Source organism: Paroedura picta, chromosome 7 (genome assembly GCF_049243985.1).
Source record: "Paroedura picta isolate Pp20150507F chromosome 7, Ppicta_v3.0, whole genome shotgun sequence".
In the NCBI taxonomy this organism is placed as follows: domain Eukaryota; kingdom Metazoa; phylum Chordata; class Lepidosauria; order Squamata; family Gekkonidae; genus Paroedura; species Paroedura picta.
Genome location: NC_135375.1, coordinates 102,479,595 through 102,504,504, shown reverse-complemented (window position 1 = coordinate 102,504,504; position 24,910 = coordinate 102,479,595). Strand labels below are relative to the sequence as shown.

The 24,910-nt window shown below is 51.6% G+C and overlaps 1 protein-coding gene across 3 annotated transcripts in view; it reads right to left on the bottom strand.

The window, feature by feature from the left end:
* Positions 1-23,453, bottom strand: part of IFFO1 (intermediate filament family orphan 1) — a 28,201-nt gene extending 4,748 nt beyond the window's left edge. The window contains exons 1-6 of one of the 3 annotated variants that reach the window (XM_077345828.1): positions 22,493-23,453; positions 6,452-6,512; positions 6,264-6,359; positions 3,928-4,068; positions 2,778-2,962; positions 1,544-1,664 (exon numbers count right to left, since the gene is read on the bottom strand). In XM_077345828.1, the coding sequence (XP_077201943.1) occupies positions 1,544-1,664; positions 2,778-2,962; positions 3,928-4,068; positions 6,264-6,359; positions 6,452-6,512; positions 22,493-23,289 (1,401 nt within the window). In that variant the 5' untranslated portion in view covers positions 23,290-23,453. The remainder of the gene's footprint in view (positions 1-1,543; positions 1,665-2,777; positions 2,963-3,927; positions 4,069-6,263; positions 6,360-6,451; positions 6,513-22,492) is intronic. The other 2 variants (XM_077345826.1, XM_077345827.1) reach the window with 2 other exon arrangements.
* Between the last annotated feature and the right edge of the window lie 1,457 nt (positions 23,454-24,910).

Sequence of the window (24,910 nt, the reverse complement as noted above, 5' to 3'; positions counted from 1 at the left end):
TAAAATTCGGGAGACCCTTCCCTGGGCTGTCAAGAAACCTGTTTGAGAAAGGCTGGACTAAACTTTTAGGGGGGAGCCATAACAACTAGATTGGGTAACACCTCGGAGAGACTTGACCTGGGTAGCCCAGGTTAGCCCAATCTTGGCAGCTAAGCAGGGATGGCCCTGGTCATTTTGGAAGAGAGCTCCCCCCCTCCCGACACAGAGGCAGGCAAGGGCTCTTGAAGTCACCTTGCCTGGTATCTTTGTCAGATACTGATGAGAAGGGGGGCGGGGGGGAGAAAAAGGGAGATTTTACCACAGGTGCCACCTTTTTTGTTACAAAGAAGAGCTTGTTTTTTTTTTTGTACCTCACTTTTTACTACCTGAAGAAGTCTCAAAACTACCTGAAGAAGTCTCAAAACAGCTTACAGTTGCCTTCCCTTTACTCCCCACAACAGGCACCCTGTGAGGTAGATGGGGCTGAGAGAGCTCTGAGAGAACTGTGACTGGCCCAAGGTCACCCATCAGGCCTCCTGTACTCACTTACCCTTTCTCTCTGTGACTGGGCCCAAGGCCCAAAAGGCCTCCTGCGTCTCAGAGCTTACAACTGCTTCTTCCTCCTCTCCCTACAACAGGCACCCTGTGAGGTAGATGGGGCTGAGAGAGCTCTGAGAGAACTGTGACTGGCCCAAGGTCACCCATCAGGCCTCCTGCGTCTCGCCTACCCTTCCTCACAACAGACAGGCCAGTTACTGCTGGGCCAGATCTTTGGCACCCATGATTTAACCCACTTGTCCCTTTTCTTGTTATTCCTCAGATATTTTTAGCTCTGCTAAATTTACAGGGAGAGCCAGCTTGGTGTAGTGGTTAGAATCTGTGTTTTCATTTTAAAAAATACTTCCGTCCTTCTCTGCAAACACAGGTTTTGCTGGTGTTACCGCTGACCCCCTCACCCCTAATGTGTCCTACCTCCTGCTATTTCTGGGGAGACCATCTGTGCGGGCAGGACAGCAGGAAGTCTTTTAAGGACGCACATTTAAAGAATAAAAGTGTGTTTCCCCCCCATGGGTGCAGAGGAGATGAGTAGAACGACCACTGCAGTTCCCTGGTTGTTAAAAGTCTGACCCAGGCAAAACTGGAGCATCTCAGAGGCCAGGGTTCAAATCCCCACAAAAGCTCAGAGCTCCTCCCCATCAGAGCAGAAATACATTGCTGCAAATCAAGGCAATGTAGCATCTACCAGGGTAGTCAAATTGCGGCCCTCCAGATGTCCATGGACTACAATTCCCATGAGCCCCTGCCAGCGAACGCTGGCAGGGGCTCATGGGACTTGTAGTCCATGGACATCTGGAGGGCCGCAGTTTGACTACCCCTGATCTAGGCTGTCCTTGCCAGAGGATTGCAATTTATATATTTCTTTCCAACACAGAGCCCATGCACACAGGCCAGAGTGGTCACAGATGCCAGGGGGCCAGGGTGGAGAAGTCCCCGAAGAACCCTATGAGAGCTTATAAGGCGAAGCAACAAGAAAGCTCTGGAAGGCACAAAGGCCACCCGTTACCTCCCCCTGGGCCTCCGCAGCAGCAATGGCGTAGCCAGAGAAGTCCTCCCAGAGCAGCAGCGTCTCCTCCGTCTCCTCCCAGGTGAGGCTATCGCAGTCGTCTTCAAAATCGTACTCCCTCCTGGGGACGAGGGAACGGGAAGTCAGACAGGGGGGCAACAGGAATGCTCTGGGAGGGGAGGGATCGTTGGTTTTGTGACATGCCTGTGCCCCTTTCATACCGGGATGGACCAGCTCGTGGGGAGAAATTTCCAGACACTCTAACTTTTGCCTCTACTGGAAATGAGAATGGCCATCTTTGGAGTTCTTGGGCATTATGATCCAGCCCAGGGGCTTGGACCAATGGAATGGAATGAACCCAGCTTTGCCTGGAGGGAGGGGCTTCACAGCTACAACCCCTGAATACTATTTGGATAGACTTGGGTTGGGGGGTGGGAGGCATGTCCACACTCAAGGATGCCGTGTGCTTCTTCAAAGGACCGTCCCGAAAGCCATACCTGGCTACAGAACTGAGGGAAGGGGCAGATAGAGGCTCCTTTTTTTGACCAGGCTAGGTCGAAGATAGAGCTGCCATCTCTGGGTGGGGAAATTTCTGGAGGTTTAGGGGTGGGGCCTGGAAAGGATGACATTTGGTGAAGGGAACAACTTCGGCAGGGTATAACGCCGTAAAGTTCACCCTCTGAAGAAGCCCCTGTCTCCAAGAGGAGCTGATCTTCGGCATACAGAGATCAGCTGTGATCCCAGGAGACCTCCATCCCTCCCAGCCGAAGATCAGCAAACCTTGATGTAGAACAGATAGGTTTGAATTCGGTAGTATTTAGGAGAACACAAGATTTTTTGGGGGGGGGATAGCTTCTGAGAGCTTTAAAAGCTTCTACTGTTAAAATCCTGTTTGTTTCTAAAGTACTTCTTAAAATCCTGTTTGTTTCTAAAGGACTTCTGGAGTTGAATCTAGAGTTCCTCCGAGGGGTAGACCTTTGTTGTCTACAGCAGGGGTAGTCAACCTGTGGTCCTCCAGATGTCCATGGACTACAATTCCCACAAGCCCCTGCCAGCATCTGCTGGCAGGGGCTTGTGGGAATTGTAGTCCATGGACATCTGGAGGACCACAGGTTGACTACCCCTGGTCTAGAGATCAGCTATAACCCCAGGAAAACATGAGGCCCCACCTGGAGGTTGGCTCCATGATTCACCCCTCTTCTCCAACAAGCACTCTAAGGTGGGAGAGACTCACAGCTGGTTCAGCATCCTTTGCATCTCCTCGTTGATGCTCATGGCCGTGGTCTCGTCTTCCTCCTCCTCCTCGGGCCTTTTGGAGGACTCGCTCTCCGACAGGGAGGTGTCTTCGTCGCTGACCAGCTTCCTGTCCCGCTTCCGGCCCAACGTAGCTGGGACCTTAATGGGAGATAAGTGCAGAGACTACAGAACGAGGTTGGGTTGGGGGGAGGGGTTGGAGGTCGGAGGGGGTGGATGGGAGGGGGCGAGGAGATGTGGGGGGATGGGATGGCATGGGGTGAGAGGAAGATCGAGACAGAAAGAAGAGAAAAAGAGAGAGAGAGAGAAAAAGAGAGAGAGAGAGAAAGAGAGACGGGCTTATTATGACCAGGTTACAGATGGTGCGGTGGCTCAAATGCAATCTTAGAAACATCTGTTTTTTTTTAAAAAATCAAAAAGCTAAGCAACTGAAATGTGGAATCTGATGAGGGTTCGCAGTTAAGGGAACTCAAATCACACCCCAGAGGGAGAGAGAAAGAGAGAGAGAGGGAGGGAGGGAGGGAGATGGAGGCAACACAGTGAGACAAGAGGTTTCAAAAGTCAAGGGTGAAAAAAAATTGCCTGGATTCACAGATGAAACTTTTTTATTTTACAGAAAGATTCTAGCTCGCACAATCCTTTTTGTGTTTTTTTTCCCCCCAGCTCAATGACAAAAAAAACTAACCAACTGCTTCTGTGGGGGAAGCAAGAGGAAGAAGAGCAAGAGACAGAGAGAGAAAGAAAAAGAGAGAGAGGAAACCGTGAGAAGAAGTTGAGTGAGTGAATTGGACAGAGAGAGAAAGAGAGAGAGAGAAAAGGGGGCAGGGAGGAAGAAGAGAGAGGCGGTGTTAGAAGGACACACAGTTTAGGGCACCGTCTCCCTCTCCACCTGATGTTCCCCTGACAAGACCCTCCAGATTCAGGCCAAAGAGACACTCTGGGGGGAGGGGGTCCACCGAGCCCCCGCTGAGCCTGCCATGATGCTACCTGCCTCTTTCTCCCGGGCGACTAAGGTCATGAAGTCATGAAATGAGGGTTAGAATGACAGGGTGCTTTCTCTCCGAAGGGGCACGTGTCCCCGCAGGCGTCTCCCTTCCTTCGAGGCTGGAAGGGAGTCGGGCGCCTCTCACCTGAAACATTTTGATCATGTCCTCGCAGTTGCGCTGCTGGGCCACGTCGCACAGCTTCGCCGTGATGTCGATGCGCCGGCAGATGTCCATGTCCACTTTCATGGCCTTTTCCTGAATCTTGGTGTCTAGCTCTGTGAGGTTCTGGAACGACGCCAAGAGCAGAGGCAGAGGGACAGGTCAGGCCCTGAGATGATCCGGTGCAAGAGCTCACACTTGTTTAGAACACTCCTCAAATTCCTGGTCAGCTAGCAAAGGAAGAGACGAGAGGGGCGGCCAAACTCCATGGACTACAATTCCCATGAGCCCTTGCCAGAACATGCTGGCAAAGGCTCATGGGAATTGTACTGCATGGACCTCTGGAGAGCCACAGTTTGGCCGGCCCTGGATGCTTCCTTTTGGACTTGGGACGGGAAGGCCTGACTTTGAATCCCCATCCAGCCAAGAAACTCATCTGACAACCTGGGGTGAGTCACTCGGCTTCTCAACATGTTATTCCCCGTATGTTCTGGCCCCCTGCGGCTTCAGTTTATCTCGTAATTTCCACATGCACTTCAGGATTCTTAATTTTATTACTTATTTTATTTTTTATTATTATTTGTTCGATTTTTGGGACTGCCCCTCTCAGCGTAGCTGTCTTGGGCGGTTCACAACAATCAGCAACAAAAACATTAAAACCGGTAACATTAAAACCATTAAAAGCTCTTAAACAATGTAGATTTTGTTATCCCTCCCCCATTTTCCCTGTTCTTCTTTTTCTGTTTTTTCCCCCCTAGAAGACAGTTTTGAGTTGCCTTTCACTTTTTCCACAGGGTATATTTATGTTGGGTTTCTTTGCGCCAGCCACTCCCAGCCACCTCCAGCCCACGTGTCAATGAATGGAACATCATCACCGTCAAACGACTCTCTGTCCACCCCCACCCCTTAAGATAGGGATGCTAGTCCCCAGGTGGGACCTGGAGAGCTCCTAGAATTACAGCTCATCCCCAAGATCAACCCCCCTGGAGAAAATTATTGCTTTGGAGGGTGGATTCTATAGCATAGTGGAGTATCACTGTGGTCCTTCTCTATCCCAAACCTGACCATTCCTAGCACCACCTCCCAAAGTCTCCAGGTATTTTCCCAATCCAGAGCTGTCTACCCTCGTTCCCATGGGGAAAATGGTTGCCTTGGAGAATAGACTCCATAACATCATATCCCACTGAGGTCCCTCCCCGCCCCAAATCCCACTCATCCCCAAAGTCTTCAGGTAATTGCCAGCCCTACCTTAAGACAAGTGGATTTATTTTCAATTAAATTTTTCAGTAAAAATTTAATAAAAAGGTAAGTCTCCATCTGCATCCCTTGTGTCTCCACAAAGGAGGCCACTAGAGACTTACTTTAAAAAAAATTGAAAGCTGGGAAATATTAAACCATCTGCTCAATCTGTCATTACATCTGCGCATCGAGGTAGTGCTTTCTGAAATGTAGCTATGACATCAATATAAGCACACGCAAAATAATAAAAAGGGGGGCCCAACACCAAGGACAACAGCAACCTCTCTTGTAAATACCAATGAAATTAGGTCATGCTCAAAAGAAAATAAAGTGATTCTACAACTGTAAAAATGCAGAGGGAGGGCAGACATGTGGAGGAACTGCACCCAAGCTGATCCCAGGGCTTGCGGATCAACTGCCAAGGAAATCAGGAGTGAGTCAAGCCTACCTCACAGGGTTGTCATTAAGAAGATAAATTGAGCACAGAACAATCTACACCACCCTGAGCTCTCTGGAGTAAACGCCTGTTAGGAATACAAATATTAAAAATAATACAAGTCCTGGGCCCATTCCTTTGCTTCCTCTTTCCAACCTTGAGATACTGGGTTGACTAAAGCCCTATTTGCACATTACAGTAAATCTTGGGGCATCCTGCCTGTACATGTTAACACTTGGTTGTGAGAAAGAGCCAATGCACATTCCTTTTACAAGCAAAACTGGGGACCGGTAGCTGGCTAAATTGTGTGATCGCAGTCACTCGTTCCGAAGATCTGCATTCTGTAATGTGAAAATGACTCAATGTACATACAAAGAATGGCCAAGCGTACACCGTACACAGACCAAATGTGTGTTCACAGTAACCTGCAAACAGGGCTGAAGCGTACACTTGCCGCGGCCAAGATAGACACTTTACCTTGTGTGTCAACTAAAATTTATCTCCAGTCTTGTTGAGACAAGGACTGACATGCTTTTCCACTGGTCTCGGTCTTTTCGGGGATCTCTGTGGGTCCCGTCTCGTGATAGAGAGACATTTCCTCACAAAAGGCCTGGCATGGCTTTTGTGTGCAGATAGGTTCACTCACGTTACTCATCAGCCCCTTGAAGACCACCAGTTCCGCCTTGAGCTGCTCCACCTTCATGGCCAGCTCCTCCTGACATGCTTCGGCCTCTTGAGCCTCCTGCCAGAGAGAGGGAGAAAGACTCCACGGTCAGAACTTCAAGGGTGGAAAGACAGGGCCAGGAGGCCGAGAAGAATCAGGAGCTCCCTTACCTCATTAAGCTCCGTGACCCGGTCTTGCAGTTGAACACGCATCGTGTACTCCTCTTCCCACCTGCCGAGAGACAGTGGACAAACAGGAATAAAACGGTAAGTCTCCATCCCTGTCCCTGGTGGAGATATGCCTTTCTCCTTAGGCCGCCACAAAGGAAGAAGCTGGAGACTTACTTAAAAAAAAAAAGCTGGGAAATTTTTTTTAAAAGCTGGGAAATATCCGACAACCTGCTCAGTCTATCGCTACAACCGTATATCAATATCCGTATGCCCCTCGTAGGGCCCTTCACCCTGCACATTCAAATAGGTTGGTGATCTTCAGCCCATGTGAAGTTTTCCTGGCCTTGACAAGGGTCAGGGCCTTTTTGGTCCTGGCCCCTGCCTGGTGGAATGAACTCCCGGAATAGCTATGGCCCCTGGTGGGAGTTAAAACAGTTCTGTAGGGCCTGCAAGATGGAGCTCTTCCGCCGGGCATTCTGTTGAAGCCAGGCTAAGGGATGATCTTGGATCCCTTCCTCCAACATCCAATATTTAACATATAACATCTAAAATGGCAGCCAGGGGGGACTGTGTGTAGGGTGAGGTTTCTATGTTTTATTAAAGCTGTAATTGTTTGTAGATTCTTGTGATTTTAATCTCCATGTTTAAAATTTGTTGTTAGCTGCTGCCAGTTGGTTGATCAAGGAGCCGAGGCCCATGAAGCCAGTAAATAAATGTAGCACTTATGAAATGTAGCTATGATAACGATATAAGTGCACACAAAAGAATAAGAAGGGGGAGGTTATGACGTCCCCAATTTCAGCAGCACCCTCCCTTGAAAATTCTGATTATTTAAGTCATGCACAAAAGACAATATAGCTGCCTCATTCTGAATCTCACCCACGGCCCATCAAGGTAAGTACTTAACACAGGTAGTGGCTCTCCAGATTCTCAGCCAGAGTTCTTTCACATCCCCTGATTCTTTTGACTGGAAAGGCCAGGGATTGAACTTGGGACTTTCCGTAGGCCAAGCAGGCGCTCTGCCCCTGAGCCACGGCCCCTCCTTGGCCAGGGAAGAGGACCAAACTGTATCAACACCTGACAAGTTTGGTGAGGAGGACCCTTTCCCTCCCGCTCTAGGCCCAGCACAGAAAACCAGCCCCTCCGGAATGCGTGGCTAGGACAGCTGGGGGAGGCCGTGCCATTTGCTCCTCTCTGGTCTTGCGCTGAATTTGCTGGCTGCTTGCAGTGGCTTGTCGGGAGCAGATTCAGGAAAGTCACCGCAATCTATGTTTAGGGAATGCAACGGGACCCTAGCCTCGGCGCCAGAATAAACCACACTGACAGATGACCCCTGCGCACACCTGCCCCCTCTCCTTGGCTATGCTGGGGTAGGCCTCATCCATTTCTGGACTGCGAGAGTAAGCACTCCTTATCCCTTCCTCCGTATCTATACCTGGCACTCAGCTGTCCCGGGTCTACGGAGCAGCATTTTACTCTTGGGAGAAAATTAGGTCAGTGCAGATATCTGGTCTCTGTAGGGTTCCAGCCAGCCCTCGGCAGAGTTTGACTAGGCAAAGGAGCGCAGTGCCAGGCCGTTTAAGAGAATGAAACAGTTTTATGGTGGAGAGAAACAGCTGCTCCATTAGCTATTTTGTCCAAGCGAGATTTAGAACCAACATAAAAATGCAGCATGACCTTGGGAAATTTCCCCAAGAATGTGGCCACGGCACCTAACCGGAGCCAGCTTGGCATAGTGGTAAAGAGCGGCAGCCTCTAATCTGGAGAACTGGGTTGGATTCCCCAGTCCTCCTCCACATGCAGTCAGCTGGGTGACCCTGGGCCAGTCACAGTTCTCTCAGAACTCTCTCCGCCCCACCTACCTCACAGGGTGTCTGTTCTGGGAAAAGGAAGGGAAGGCGATTGTAAGCCCCTCTGAGATGCATGAGGGCTACTGGGTGACCTTGGGCCAATCGCAGTTCTCTTAGTCTCACCTGCCTCACATGTTGTCTGTTGTAGGGAGGGGAGGGTGACTGGCAGCCCCTTTGAAACCCCTTCAGGTGGTAAAAAAAAAAAGCAGGGTTCGAAGAAATCCCAGCTCTTCTTCTACCTGGAATGCCTGGGAACTGAACCAGGGCCTTTCTGCATGCCAAGCAGGTACTCTGCTGCCAAGCCACAGCCCCCCAGGGAAGATGACAAAATGGTTTCAACCCCTGACAAATTTGACAGATGGATTTCAACAAATTCACGAAGGAGGGGGTCCGTCCTCAACCGCGAGCCAAATGGAACCCCCATGTTCATAGCCAAGACCCCTGCTGTGGTCCTTCTGGATGACCACTGTGCTAGTGATGGGTGTCTGATCCAGCATTCTCAGCTAAAAAGTCCGGCTTGGCCACTGCAGCAATGACAACACTGTTCCCAGATGCCCATCACTCTGGCGTGTACCACACCCTGCCAAATCCCTGTTATCCACGATGCACAACCCCTCCCAGCAACCCTGACGGAGCTGCAGAGTCACACGGGAATCCACTGCTGCCTTTTTCCCTGGGAAGGAGCACCGAGAGCCCAGAGACCTCAGGGGGATAGTAATGCCCCCCTCCCCTCCCCGGCGCCCAGCAGCAGACATTATCGCCCTAGTCTGCCCGCACAAGCGGTCAACCTTTCCTTCAAATTCAGAAATCTGCACTGAGGTCTGTCTGCTTGACAGAAGTCCAAAGCAATGATGCAGGACCTCACGTCCACCCGTAGGCATAGTCTGCTTACCTAAACCTGTGCAGTGGCTCAGTCCTGTTAAATGGAATATAAACACGGGACACGAAGCAAGGACAAATCCCCGTGGCTCATACACGGCGCAGGCTTCTGCATGGTGTATTAGCCTCCTCGGCTAACATGATTGAGTTGCCTCCTCTGGCTGACGTCATTCAAGTACTTAAATTAATTGTCTGCATTGGCATCGGCAATTTTTCCAATTCCTGTTTGAACGGGAAAACCCGTCTCCCTGCAAAATCCACACAGCTGCTCAGAAGTGCCCTTGGTGCCCGGGATCTATTGGGTGCTTCTTGAGAGCCAGCTTGGTGTCGTGGTTACGAGTGGCAGCCTCCAGTCTGGAGAACTGGGTTGGATCCCCCACTTCTCCACAGGCAGCCTGGTGAGTGACCTTGGGCCAGTCACAGATCTCTCAGAGCTCCCGCACTGACCTAGCAGGCTGAGAGAGCCCAAGGTCTGTTGTTGGGCAAGGAAGGGAAAGGGATTGTAAGGTGCTCAAAAGCAGGGTATAAAAAACCCCAGCTCTTGTTCTTCTTCATGGATGGTTTAGGCTGTTCTTACATTGAGCAGGGGGTTAGACAAGATGACCTGCATGGCCCCTTCCAACTCTAGGATTCTTGATATCCAAAACACTGTACGTCCAGTCCTTTCCCCCATGCTCCACCTCCAACAAATGGAGAAGTGAACGTAGATTTGGATCTGCAATTCCCTGTCATGCAGACAGGGGCTCATGGAAATTGTAGTCCATGAACATCTGGAGAGCCAGTTTGACCTCCCCTGGCATAGGATTTCAAGCTCTGGGTTGGAGAATACCTGGAGATTTTGGGGGGCGTGGATTCTGGGAAGGGAAGGGACGTCTGCAAGGTATAATATCATAAAGTTCACCAGTCCTCCCACCCCCAGCAGCCATTTTCTCCCGGGAAACTGATCTCTGTGCTCTAGAGAGCAACTGTAATAGTGTGTGCATGTGTATGTGTGTGTGTTTGTGGGGTGTCTCCAGGTGCCACCTGAAGGTTGGCATCCTTAGGTGTGCAGGAAGGAGCACAACTCTGCCTCCTCCTCAATGCACTTAAATGGAAGAAAAACTAAACAGACTGGCTCAGGAATGCCAGTGGGATGGGGGGACAGATTCTACATTTCCTTCCCGATCAGGGTGACCCCTGTCAGAAGATAGTCAAGCTCAGCCCCAGCCCACCTTCATAGAATCATAGAGTTGGAAGGGACCTCCAGGGTCATCTAGTCCAACCCCCTGCACAATGCAGGAAATTCACAACTACCTTCCCATCACAGTGAACCCAATTCCATGCCCACATGATGCCCCCCCCAATAAAACCCAGAATCCATGGCCAGTCTGGCCTGGAGGAAATTCACCTCCTGACCCCAAAATGGTGACCGGCATTTCCCTGGCCAGGCAAAAATGTGTCCTATAGACACATGGGAAACAGGGCTGGGATGCCCCCCATCCTGCATCCTGCCCTTTACTAACTCTACTCCCCCCCCCCCCCGCAGTTCTGAGCCTGCTCCAAGCTTTGATTTCTCGCTTTGCCAGCTGCTAACGGGGGAGCCGGTGGGGGATGGCTGCGGGCTTCTAGAATTAGGCAGGCAAATCTGGCGCCCTCCCTTCTTCCCCGTCTCCTCCCTTAGCCTCCTTTTCTCTCCTGACCCAGCTCATCTGCAATGCACCATTTCCTCTACAGAGACTCCCTGCAACTGGCCCTCCCCTCCCTTCCACCCCTCCCTCTCCAGCATGGGCCAGACAACCAAAAAGCACTGGCGCACACAATTTCCCCGTGTGACCCTCCTTGCTGCCTTGGCTACACCCAAGAAGGAACTGCAAAATGGAGAGGGTGCAGAGGAGCGTGACGAGGAGGATCCGAGGCCTGGGCATGAAGCCCTCTGAGGAAAGGCCAAGGGACTTGGGAAGGTTCAGCCTGGAGAAGAGGAGGGGGAGAGGGGACAGGATGGCTCTCTTTAGGGAACTGAAAGGTTGTCACTTGGAGGAGGGCAGGGAAAGGTTCCTGTTGGCAGCACAGGAGAGGACCCGCAGTAATGGCCTTTAACTACATGTGGAACGGTACCAGCTAGATATCAAGGAACAAATAGCACAGTGGAACTGGCTGCTTCAGGATCTGGTGAGCTCCCCCTCACTGGGGGTCTTCAAGCAGCGGTTAGACAGATACCTATCATGGCTGCTTGAAGCTGATCCTGCATTGAGCAGCGGGTTGGACTAGATGGCCTGTGTCTCTCTATGGTTCAGCTGCAGGCTCTCTCGCTGCCCTGCCAGGAGACATCCGAGGATAAATACACCCCTCCCAAGCATCCAAGCACCTGAAGCTGTCCCAAGAAGGCATAAGGCCCTCCAGCCACCACTGTCCACTGCAACAAAGGCCTTCAGGGATGCAAACCCTACTGGGGGGGCAATAGGATTATCAGGTCTGACACCAGCGGGGCCAGATCCATGCTGGGAAACTGAGCTTGGGAGGACACGGCCCTGAATGGGGTACAATGCCACAGAGTTCACCCTCCAGAGCATCCATTCTCTCCAGGGGAACAAACCTCTTGGAGAAAAGATGTAATTCCGGAGGATCCCCCGGTCCCACCTTGAGGTTGGCATTCCTACAAGAGTGCATTTCCCAGACACACTAGTAAGGAACAAGATGCAGGAATTTCTTTGCTGGACCCCATTCTGTTACCAAATGGATGCCTCCGGGAAAGTTGGATTTAACCAGCTTGGTATTTATGATGTGAACACACAGCTCCGCTAAGAGCGTACACGAAACAAAATAAGTGTTATCTACAATACAGGCTGAAACTTGTTTCCTAGTTCCGCTTCCCCAGGGAATTCTGGAGAATGGTACTTCTGGGAGGAGGTTCTGGGGCATTCAGGATCCCCAGCAGAACTCTTGACACCCTCAAATTATAGTTCTCAGGGCTCACAGAGCAAAGGAATAACATTTTCCCACTGGTTTTAAAGTAATGTCAATTCAGGCCCTGTATCAGAGGGCGGGGACGTGACTGCCTGCTTCATTGGCTTGTTTGTTTTTTTGTGGTTTTTTGAGATATTAAGGGATTAAGTGCCAGAAAGGCCAAGCTTTCAAAACTTTAAATAGTTACATTCAGGCTCACACAGGTATGTGGAACAAATACCTGCACCAGTGCTGTTTAATCCATCTCACAAACACACACACAAATCCCTTCCCTCCTTACTTCCCCCTCCCCTCTCTTTCCTTACCTCTTCCTTTCCTGACCTACTCCCCGGTCCCGCCCCCCCAGACATACACAAACACAAAGAGTCCTCTCCTCCTTACCTCTTCTCCCAGGAGGGCCCCCGACCTCCTCCAGTCTGGAGGGCAGCGCCTGGGCTTGCACTGGTATCATGGCCTGTGCACTGGCCCCCAGAACCCTCCCCACCACCCAAACTCTCTGCACCCTCCCCTCCTCACCTTCGGGGCAGTGCTGGGCCACCTGGGATGTATGTTGCCTTGCAATGTCCCCTGGCCTTGGGTGGGGCGATGTGGGCCCACCTGGCTGGTGCACTGCCGTACCTGGCCATGGCACTGCCCTGCGACTGCCCAGGCCTCCTCCCGCAATGGCTCACCATGCCCCAAGTAGCCACGTGCCATAGCGTCCCGTGGCTGCCCTAGCGTTCCCTAGGGAGCGTTCCCTAGGGTGGGGCTACGTACGTCACATTTGTACCCATTTCCATCCTAGGGGCGTGCCAGAAGATGTCCCACGTCAGCAATAAAATTTTTGTCACGGTTTTTCCTGGATTTGGCACAGTTTAGGGCACAGATGTGAGGCAGAAACTTTTCTACTGGTTTGTTTTGACATGGCAAGATGTAAATGTCTAGCCATTTTTTATTCCATAAAATGAACCACTATAAGAACTTGCAGATGTAATTTCTGAGCCTCTGTCCATTATTTGTGACAATTCTTGGAGAACAGGTGAAGTGCTGGAACGTTGGAGGCAAGCAAATGTTGTCCCCATCTTCAAGAAGGGGGATCTGGGTAACTACTGACCATCAGCTTGACATCTATAGCTGGCACGATTTTTAAACAAATCATCCAACAGTTGGTCCTTGAGCAGCTAGCGCGGATGGCTGTAATCAGTGGTCCCCAACCTTTTTGAGGTTGGGGACCGGCAGGGCATTGGGGCGCGGCCCATGGGCCGCGCCCGCGCGGGCCATGCCCACGCTTCGGCCGCGCCCGCGGGCTGTGCCCGCGCATCGGGCCGCGCCCGCATGCCACGCCCGCGCATCGGGCCGCGCCCGCGAGGCGCACCCGCACATCGGGCCGCGCCCGCATGGGCGCAGCCCGGCCACGATTCCCTCTCCCCGCCCTCCCACAGTAAGAAGCTTCCCGGGCCGCAAGCTTGCAGCCTGGGAAGTTTTTTACTGCGGGGGGGGGGCGTGGAAAGAGGGAGCCGCGGACCGGCGCCATGGCCTTTGTGGCCCGGCACCGGGCCGCGGCCCTCAGGTTGGGGACCACTGGCTGTAATTACTAAAAGCCGGTATGGCTTTCTCAAGCACAAGTCATGTCAGACAAACCTTATTTCTTTCTTCTTTCTTTTTTTTTTTGAGAAAGTTACAACCTTGCTAGATCATGGGAATGCTGTGGACATAGTTCACCTTGATTTCAGTAAGATTCCATATGTTATTCTTATTTGCAAGTTGGTAAAATGTAGCATGGATACTATTAGTTAGGTGGATCAAGAACTGGTTGACAAATCACATCCAAAGGTTGCTTGTTAATGGACTACAGGAAAAAGAGGCTGTAGTTCAGTCTAGAAAATTATTATGCCAATAAAAAATAATTTCCACATTTGTCTCAATATAATGTTTTGATTATACTTGATTTATTTCGACCTCCTCAGATCCTTCAGTTCAAATATTTGTTGCCATGGGCAAAAGAAATGAGCATCGAGGACTTTTAAAATGTGTTTTCAAAACGAAAGTCAGGATAAACACGCCAAATCAAATCATGCTGTATTTAGGGCACCAGATAATCTTCCAAACAATGTTCCAATCCTAATTTTTCCAGCAAACCAGAAAGTGTGAAGTCAGGGAGATGGATCTGATGTTCTAAAAATCCATTCTAATCCCCAACTTGCAGTGTGAAAATAGCCTGCGGTGTCCCCTCTCCTCTACTTTGTCAAACTCTGTTTTGAAAACTGAAACGCTCCCTGGATTTTTCTGAACTTCACATTACTGACACCATTTTCCTTCAGGGCAGCACAACTGAGGGGTTTGTGAGAAGGAAACAAACAAGCAAACAAACAAACAAAAACGAGAGGAGGGAGAAGCAATAATTCAGCTAGAGAGGCACATTTCTTTCTGTTTGGGTAACTATTTGTTCCCTGAAATTGTTATGAGGGAACAGCCAAGAGATATGCTAAATATACAGAGTCCCTCATGTACCTCCTCTCACAGATAACATGCTGTATTCACAGAGCTAATAACGAATATGCCTCTGGAATATGTACACACCCAGTTTACTTCAGAGTTCTCAGCTATTTTTATAGCCCAGTTTGTGTGGTTTTAATGAGACACTGGCTGGAGCAGAAAATTTATATATTTTCCCCCTCTGTACAAGCAAAAGCTTTAAACTGCTACCTTTTCAGGCTGTAGGTAATGGCATGGGAGGAAGCCACAATCCATTTAATACTTTTCTCTCCCACCTTAGAGTGCTTGTTGGAGAAGAGGGATGAATCATGGAGCCAACCTCCAGGTGGGGCCTCATGGTTTCCTGGGGTTATAGCTGATCTCTAGACCAGGGGTAGTCAACCTGTGGTCCTCCAGATGTCCATGGACTACATACTTTTTATTTGGACCAACCAACGTTATACACAAAACTGTACATGAAGACAGATTCAGATAGGCAGCCATGCTGGCCTGAAGCAGCAGAACAAAATTTGGGTCCAATGGTACCTTGAAGACCAACACAGTTTAATTTTGACCTTATATCCAAAAATGAAAATGTGTTGGTCTTCAAGGTGCTACCCAAACTTTGTTGCCTGTGAAGAATTCACCAGAACTCTTCATCAGGGTGGAAATTTCAAAATAAGGGGGAAGGGAGGGGGAAGGGAGGTTTTTTCCCAAGCTGTGATCTTAATGCCTTTTCTCACTGGCATTCCAGTGCTTAGTGTCGAAGGGGCAAGCAGATATTCCTGACAGGAAAAATAAAACTAATGGATGGGTCTCCACTGCAATCACAAAGGGCAGCCGTTTTCCCTGTCTCTCCCTGACGCCAAGCAAGATTCACAGGGCGAGAGCAAAGGGATGACTTTGTTGTCATTTGTATTAATTGTTCTGCAGTGTAAGGTCACCGAAGTGTAAAGTCACCGAAAGCCAAACTGGGTCATTTCACCTCGTGCTGACTGCAAATTCTCACCTGCACAGAGGCACAAGGATGGTGTGAAAAATACTTTTCTTTAAAAAGAAAAATCCATCTTGCAGGTTTTGTTGTGCAAAATGTCTTCTCAGCGCAGGGGGGGGGGGTGCAGGTGACATGCTGAGTCCCTTCCTCAGGTACCAGAAGATCTTGAATCCTGGTACTTGGAGCGATGCTTGTAAAATGTCCCACTGGGAAGTAAGGCTAGCTACAACATACAAGCGTAGCATAAAACAAGGGGAGAATTTGGAAGGCGAAGAAGTGATAGAGGCAGTATAGGGGCAGGCTGGAATTTGGAAGATGTAAGCTCAAGTCCTTCTTCTGCTCCTAAGGTGACCTTGGATCCCTCACCTTCTCTTAGACCTTACTACTTCACAGGGTCCTTGTGAGGATAGAAGGAGGGAAGGAGATGTTTCTGTACTGCCCTGAGGAATAAGGATGGGATTAAAATGCAGTGTATGGAGGGGGGGGGGCTGATCCATTCCTGATCCACCTCTTTCCAGTCAGCCGCCCACCGTGCTTACACATGCTTGCAAGGGGAAACACTGTGGATCCCATTTCCCAGGTGGGACCTGGGGATCCTCCAGAATTACAGGTCATCTCCAGACAAAAGAGATCAGTTCCCCTGGAGAAAATGTTTGCTTTGGAGGGTGAACTCCATAGCATTATACAACACTGAAGTCCCTTCCCACCCACATCCTATTCACTCCTGGCTGCACCCCAAAGCCTTAAAGTATTTCCCAACCCAGAGCAGGCAGCCCTGTTCCCCTGGGGGAAATGGCTGCTTTGGAGGGGCAAGTCTACAGCCTTATACTCCACTGAGGTCCCTCCCTGCCCTCAAATCCTGCCCAATCCAACCCCAAAGTCTCCAGGAATTCCCCAACCTGGAGCTCCGAACACATTTGGAGCAGCTTTCAGAACCAGGATTCGTGGCCTCCACCATCTCTCCTAGGCCTAGTCTGCACACAAAGGATAATGCACTTTCAATGTGCTTTGGCAGGTGGATTTTCCAATGCAGAACAGGAAAATCTACTTCTAAAGTGCATTGAAAGTGCATTATCTATTGTGTGCAGACTAGGCCCTGGTTCTCCACCCCTGAAGTCTGTTCTTCTGCAGCCAAACAAAACTGCGTTCCACCAAGCCAGGCCCCCTTTCCTAAGGGGACTGAGGTAGCAGCCACTTGCTCAGCCTAATGCAGCCCCTGGCAAAGCTCTCTGAATGACGTCAAGCTGCCTCAGTGGGCGGGGCTTGGCTGCATCCTATCCAAGCCATGCCGGGAAAGATCTCCCTCCTCCTCTCGCTCCTCTTCTCTGAGAAAAGGGAGGAGGGGAGAAGCGCTTTATCGGCTTTCTCTGCAACAGGAGACGGGCAATCTGTATAACATGCCGGGAGATTAAATATTAACACCAATCGATGAAGAGCCATCAGGTTCAGAACACCAATCCCGCAAGCATTTCCCGTATCAACAGGATCATGACCGGAATGTTCTGGCTTCTGGATTTGCAACCCGCTGGAGTCCTGCATGGATCTCTGTGTCGACTGTGTGCATGTGTGCATGCGTGTCTCTCATTCAGAGTACTCAGCACTTATTTTTGCTCAAAAAAAAATCCTGCACTCAGATAATCCTAGCCTCAGTATCAGAGATGAATTGTGCCGAGTAAGACCACTTGGTGTAGTGGTTAAGAGTGGCAACCTCTAATCTGGAGGAGTCTGATTCCCTGCTCCTCCACGTGCAGCCTGCTGGATGACCTTAGGCCAGCCACAATTCTCTCAGAGCTCTCTCAGCCCTACCAACCTCAGAGGGTGTCTGTTATGGGGAGAGGAAGGGTAATGGTTGTAAGCCACTTTGAGACTCCTTCGGGTACCAAACCCCCCAGTGTCTCTTCTTGCCTCTGTGTCAATTAAGAATGTTTGCATCTCTTTCCCACCGTCCCACAGGCTATGGCTGCTTCGGTTAATACGAATGTAAGAGCCTGTTGAATCAGAAGCAAGGTCTTTTGAACTCAGCATCATGTTTCCAATGGCAGCTGCTTCTGGGAGGGCCGTGAAGACGACAGTCCTTCCTACAGTTGGTCTCTGAACACAGCAGCCATGACAGCCAGCCAAACCGCCATTGACAGACCTCTCCCACACACATTTGCCCATTCCTGTTTTAAAGCCATCTACAGTGATGGTCAATTCCTTAATGCAGGGGTAGTCAACCTGTGGTCCTCCAGATGTTCATGGACTACAATTCCCATGAGCCCCTGCCAGCGTTTGCTGGCAGGGGCTCATGGGAATTGTTGTCCATGGACATCTGGAGGACCACAGGTTGACTACCTCTGCCTTTATGAGTGAGCAATACTATGAAGAAATACTTTCTTCATTCTGTAAGTGTTCCTGAACATAATTTCCCCTTTTCAAGAGAGTCAGTGTGGTGTGGTAGTTAAGAGTACAACACACACAAAAAGGAAGGTTCACAATAGAATATCAACAGAAAAACAAGGAACCTTTCCAAGACAATATTCTTGTAGTAACACATATATTCAATTCTAATACAATTTTTTTATACATGAAGAATTAACCATAACATATTCTAGATCATTTCCGTTTTCAATATCTTCTTCAGTGGTTGAGTCCTAAATTCAAAATGTACAAATTAATGTCCATACCAGGGGTAGTCAAATTGCGGCCCTTCAGATGCTATGGACTACAATTCCCATGAGCCCCTGCCAGCGTTTGCTGGCAGGGGCTCATGGGTATTGTAGTCCATGGGCATCTGGAGGGCCGCAGTTTGACTACCCCTGGTCCATACCATATTAATCATAATAAGTCAAACTGAAGACGGAAATTATCTACAAACTGTTATGGTTGATTTTTCATGTATAAAAAATTTATTAGAATTGAATATATATATTATTACAAGAATATTGCCTTGGAAAGGTTCCTTGTTTTTCTGTCGGTGGCTAAGAGTGGCAGGCTCAGATCTGGAGATCTGGGTTTAATTCTCCACTCCTGCTCATGCAGCCAGCAGGGTGGGTTTGAGCCAGTCACTGTTCACTTAGAGCTGTCCTCTCAGAGCTCTCACTGGGTGTCTGTTGTGAGCAGAGGAAGGAAAAGGTATTTGTAAGATGCTCTGCGGCAGGATATAAAAATCAGCTCTTCTTCTTCAAGTTCTTTGGCTTACCCTGAGTTCTAGCATCATAGGAGAGAAGCGTTTCTTCATGTCGTGAACCATTTTATAGATTTCTATCTTTGCTAGATTCTTCCTGAACTAATCAGCCCCAGATTGCTTTGGCATTTCATGCTCTGAAATTTCCCGGTCAAAGCAGCACACATATACACAACATTCACTTCCAGGCAAAGACTGCCAGGCATCTATGACCAAAACAATGTTTTCTGTTTGTGTGCAGCGGGAGAATGCATACAATCTTCCCATTTTTTCACCCCCCTTTGTTCCCCTATGGGAAAAATGATTTCTGGAGGATTACCAGTTTTAGACTTGGATGTCTGTGTGTGTGTGTGTCACCTGTGACAGGAAAAGAACCACAATATAATTCTGACGCGTTATGACAAACCAAAATAACACAAAGCAGTTCTCCAAAACTCTTTCTTCAGCTTGTTTTGTGTGTTTGGCTGTACTCATGAAAGAAGAAGAGTTGGTTCTTATATGCTGCTTTTCTCTACCCAAAGGAGTCCTAAAGCGGCTCACAATTGCCTTCCCTTTCCTGTCCCCACAACAGACACCCTGAGCGGCAGATGAGGCTGAGAGAGCTCTGACATGACTGCTCGGTCAGAAGAGCACTATCAGGGCTGTGACTGGCCCAAGGTCACCCAGCTAGCTGCATGTGGGGGAGTGGGGAATCAAACCCGGCTTGCCAGATTAGAAGCCGCCACTCTTAACCACTACACCAAGCTGGCTCTTGGTTTTCATCAGATCAGCCCAGTTGCCAGTAACCCCCATCAGCTACAGATTTGTGGGTGGTTCTTCACCTCTTTTTTTACCTTTTAAGTCACCAGCAAAGCACAGGTCAACAGCACAGGTGACCATCTTACACAGGAGAGCCAGTTTGGTGTAGTGGTTAGGAGTGCGGACTTCTAATCTGGCATGCCGGGTTCGATTCTGCACTCCCCCACATGCAACCAGCTGGGTGATCTTGGGCTCGCCACGGCACTGATAAAACTGCTCTGACCGGGCAGTGATATCAGCGCTCTCTCAGCCTCACTCACCTCACAGGGTGTCTGTTGTGGGGAGAGGAAAGAGAAGGTGACTGTAAGCCAAGCCGCTTTGAGCCTCCTTCGGGTAGAGAAAAGTGGCATATAAGAACCAACTCTTCTTCTTCTTCTTTATCCCACACCCCTTCAATCACCATCTTTGCCTGCTACCCAAACACCACAAGAAGATGATGATGCTCAAACCGCTCAGCTTCATGGGAAACCCTCTCCGCTGCTGGATATTTCAAACAACGAACTCTTGTCTGCTTTCCCATTTCTCCCTTCAAAGGATGCTCCGTCAGGCAGATCTTTTTCTTTTGACCTCAGACCCGTTTTAAAGCCCTTTCCCTGGCTCCAAATGTATAGTGCAGTTATGGTTTCAGAAAGGGGGGGGCTGCCTCTTTCCAGCCATTTTCCTTACTCAAAATTCCTCTCCCAAAGGATACTGGGAGGGCAATGGTGGACACTGAAGTCACAGCTGGCCTCTGGCTTTGCAAGGCGAGATACATTCAGAGGCAGTAGGCCATTGGCCATCTCTGTGGAGTGATGCTGGCCTTCCTTGGTGGTCCTCCATCTAAGTGCTAACCAGGGCCAATCCTGCCTAGCTTCTGAGATCTCAGATTGGGCTAGTTGGGGCCACGGAGGTGAGGGCACTATGGAAGGGCATCAGGGCTGAACACGCACTTCCCTGTATCTTCTCTCCTCCCCTACCCCCGGCAAAACAGCAGCGAGGAAGAAGATTTTAGGCCCCAAAGTGGAAAGAGTTATGTAGCCACTTTCGCACCATTAAAACCCTCTACTTTTGACTTAGAATATATTGGGGGAAAGAAGAAGAAGAGCTGCCTTTTTGTACGCTGCTTTTTACTACTTGAAAGAGTCTCAAAGTGACTTATAATGACCCCCCACAAAAGACACCCTGTGAGGTGGGTGAGGCTGAGAGAGCTCTGTGGGAACAGTGAATGACCCAAAGTAAACAAGCAGGCCTCATGTGTCTCAGAGGGGCGCACAATCGCCTTTCTCTTTGTTTCCCCAAAAGACACCCTGTGAGGTAGGTGAGGCTGACAGCTCTGAGAGATCATCTCTAAGAGAACTGTGGCTGGCCCAAGGTCACCCAGCAGGCCTCATGTGTTTCAGAGGGGTTTAAAATAATCTCTCCCCAAAACAGACACTCTGTGAGGTAGGGGAGGCTTGACAGAGCTCTGAAAGAACTGTGACTGGCCCAAGGTCACCCAGCTGGCTGTACGTGGAAGAGCGAAGACTCAAACCAGGTTCTTCAGATTATAGGCTGCCGCTCTTAACTCCAACACCACGAAGAAGCAGCTTAAGGCCCCTTTGCCTTTGTTCTCAGGCAGCGCAAGCCTGCATCGCTATGCTTGTAGAGGAAAGTACTGTCATGTTGCAGTCGACTGAGGGCAGCTTTGTTTCCAAGGCAAAAGACAAAGCTGGTTTGGGAATGGTTGCCTCTGAAATGCCGTTGCTCGGTGACCTGCCATCCAAATACTCACCAAAGTATCTTTCGATCTTCCCTTCCAAGATTGGATGAGATCAGCCTAGCCTGGGCCACCCAGGGCAGGACTCACTGTGTCTGCTCACCTCTTTTAGTTCCTCTCTCTCTCTGCTTTTCTTCCTGTTTGGCTTGCTGCTCTCCCATCTCCCCGCAACTGTCTAAATATAGACTGGGCAGGGCCCTGGCTTTTGCCAATGGAAACAAGCAGCGGCACCGAGAATAAAGCCGGTGGAAGTGCCATGTAAAGCACCCCTCGCCCCAGCCGGCAATACACCGGAGGCCGAAACAGGCACCGTCAGCACTTGCCACAGCCCCTGGTGAGATGATGGCAAAGGCAGTCGGGTCAGGTGCGCTTCGGCACAGGCAAGCAGATTTCGGCAGCCCCTTTGGAAAAGAGAGCAGGTGCAAAGGTGGGCAGGATCCTGCTTCCATCGGAGGCACTTCACTGTTTCGCAGTTTTATTCCTCCAAATCCCGCCCCCTCCCAGACCTGCGCTAAGAGTCCTGTGACTTGGCCTCACATAACATTTGGAGACTTATGGATTCAAGGAGGCGGGAATGCAGAACTAGAACTCCAAGGTGATGCTGGGCAGGGGAAAAGGAGAGCGTTCCAATTCCAGAAATGGGCAGGAGGGAGCAGCTTTGCTTTCTGACAGCCGAACTTCACGGTCCCCATCTGGCACTTCTGCACCAGGCTGGATGACAGAGGCCAAAGTGAAAGGATGCCAGCATGCCACCTTGGAGGAGAGGGAAATCATTGGGGGTGCCCAGCTGCCCTTTAACTACCTCCAAGAGGCCATTTCCACTTCTGTTCCCAGGAGGGGGCTCAAAATGCAAAGAACCCGAAGGATCTGCCTAAGCAGGGTTGCCAGCTTCAGGGAGGGAAATTCCAGGAGAATTGGGGTCGGAGACTGGGGAGGACAAGGACCTCAGTGGAGCACACCACCATTTTCTCCGGGGGGGGGGGTGATCTCGGTAGTTTGGGGATGACTTGTAATTCCGGGAGATCCCCAGGTCCCACCCGGAGGCTGGCATCCCTACTTAGGGTGAGGAAAGGGATGGACGCCACGGCTCCGGAGAAGTAAAGGTTAATTCTTGACCCAGCCGGCGCTCCCTCGGGCCACTAGGAGCCCCGACCGGGGGTAAGAGCCGGCTCTCCGGCCGACATCCCCTCCCCGCGTCCCCAGCCGCTCCGTCGCGCCTCACCTGCGCTTGTACTCGTCCCGCTCCCGCTTCACCTTGGCCAGGACGTTGTAGAGCGCCCGGATCTCGGGCGTGATGGTGTCTATCTGCACGCCCACGCCGTCGGGGTGGACCCAAGAGACGCCGGGCCCTTGCACTAGGGTGGTCTCCAGGCCGGGGCCCAGCCGTCGAGCCTGCGAGAAGGACCAGATGGTGCCGGGCAAGAAGCGCGAGGAGGCCGAGAAGGCGCCGGCAGCGCCGCCGGGCAAGGCGTAGGCGGCGGCCGCGGCGGCCGAGGTGGGGGTCAGCGGGGCTCCCGGCGGGTGGCAACCGGGCGAGCTCAGCCCCCTCGACGGCGTGCCCAGCGGACCCGGGCGGGCGCTGCTGGTGGCGGCCAGCGCCAGGCCCAGCGGGCGGATGGGGCTGACGAAGCCGGTCTGGACGGCCTGGTCGCGCCGCTGCCCGGCGCCCCGTCGGGGCCCGCCTTCGTCGAGGGCCTGCTGGAGCTGCTTCTCCAGCTGCCGGTTGCGGCGCTCCAGCTCGTGCACCTTGGCCAGGAAGCAGCGGAAGCGCAGGTTGAGCGTCTTGAGCACGTTGATGTTGGAGCCCAGGTCGTTGCGCAGCGCCATGGCGGCCGGGGGGGGCGCCGCCGCGAACGGAGACCCGACGCCGCCGCTGCCGCCCAGGGAGTCCGGCGGGGCCAGCTGCCCGTCCGCCAAGTCGCCGGGGAAGAGGAAGAGCGGCGGCGGCGGCTCAGCGGCGCCCAGGCCCGCCTGCTCCTGCTGCAGGAGGAAGAGGTTGGGGCCGAATAACGGGTTCATGGCTGCGGCGGCCGGCCAGGCGCTGCGGCGCGGTCGGGGGGGGGGGGGAGGCCGAGGCGGGCCGCCGAGCCAATCGCCGGCGGCGGCTCCAGCCCGGCCGGCCGACAAGGGGCGGGCTCCGGCGGGAGGGCGAGCGAGCGAGCAAGGGGGCCGCCCTCCCTCCGTCTCTCCCTCCCTCGGCCGCTGCAGAGGGGAGGCGCCTGGGCGCGCTGCTGCAGGGCGACGGGGCGGGCCGGCCAGGATGCGGCGTCCGCTCGGCCGGCCGAGGGATGCGCGCCGCACGTCCAGGGGGAGGCGAGGACGCGCGGCAGGCAGGCAGGCAAGCAAGCCGGTGCCAGAGGAGCGCCTCCCGCCTGCGATCGGGAAGGCGATCGGCCGAGCTACGTGGCCCCCGGCCTGGTTGCGCGTCTCGATGTCATCGCCGCCCCCTTCTCACGGTGCGCAGACACGTGCAAGAGCCGCAGAGCGCGCAGGCGGCCGCGCTGCAAGGCCAGGCGAGTCCCGGGCTTCGTGGCGCGTACACGGGAGTCCGCCGGACGCGGCACGGAGTCTTATTTTCTTCTTTGTTTTGCACGGGGGCGGCCACGCGGCTGGCGTCGCTGCCGGCTCCCTGGATCTTTCTCGGCCTCCAAACCAAAGCCGCAAGCTGCAGCTGCGCACGTCTTGCTGAAAAAGCCCAGACGGCAACGCCTGCTCCGCATCCCCCGGTCCTTAAATATATATATATATATATATTTCCCTCTTGAATTGGAAAGCCCAAGGCGGCCTGATCTCAGAAGCTAAGCAGGGTCCGTCCTGGTTAGTATTTGAAAGGGAGACCCCCCCCCCCCCCGCAAGAAAGGTCAGGGTTTCTGCACAGTGTCCAAAGCACCTCCTGATAGCTGGGACGACCCTGCAGGGTCACCCTAAATCTGCTGCAATTTGATGGCACTTTGCATCACTCGGGTGTTTTGTTAAATGCCCTCCTCTGAGACTGGCTCTTCTTTGCCAAGAAGGAAAGATCCTGTAACGCTACTTCTACAGTTCGGTCACAGTCTGCAAGTTTGGGAAGCCTCCACAACTCTCTGCATCAGGCTGGCCGTTCCAAAACAAACACCATCCCTGGGCTAGTGGCTCAAGGGAATCTGGCGGACCCTGGCTCGATTCTCTGCTCCTCCCTGTGCAGCCAGCTGGATGACCTTGGGCCAATCACAGTTCTCTCAGAGCTGGACAGCCAGTGTGGGCTAGTCAGTCCTGTTAGAGTTGTTCTGTCAGAGCTCTCTCGGCCACACCTACCTCACAGGGTGTCTGTTGTGGGGGGATGAAGAGAAAGCTCTTTGTAAGCTGCTTTGGAACTCCTTCGGGTAGTGAAAAGCAGGATATAAAAAATAAACAGCCCTTCTTCCTGAATACCCAACCTGACAAAAAGTTTTGGGTGCCTCCAGAACTGATCTCCTCTCCCCCTGCCCCCCGCAGCATTATGTTAGCCGGTATTAGGTCAGCGCATGACTTTAGTTTCATGAGTGTGCTGTAGCTGAATGCATTTTTGATCTCTCTGTGGGCTCAAAACCGCTGTGGAATGTGACTTCTAAGGGGGCGGGAAATGTGTTGCGTATCCTGGGGACAGGCTCAAGTATCATAC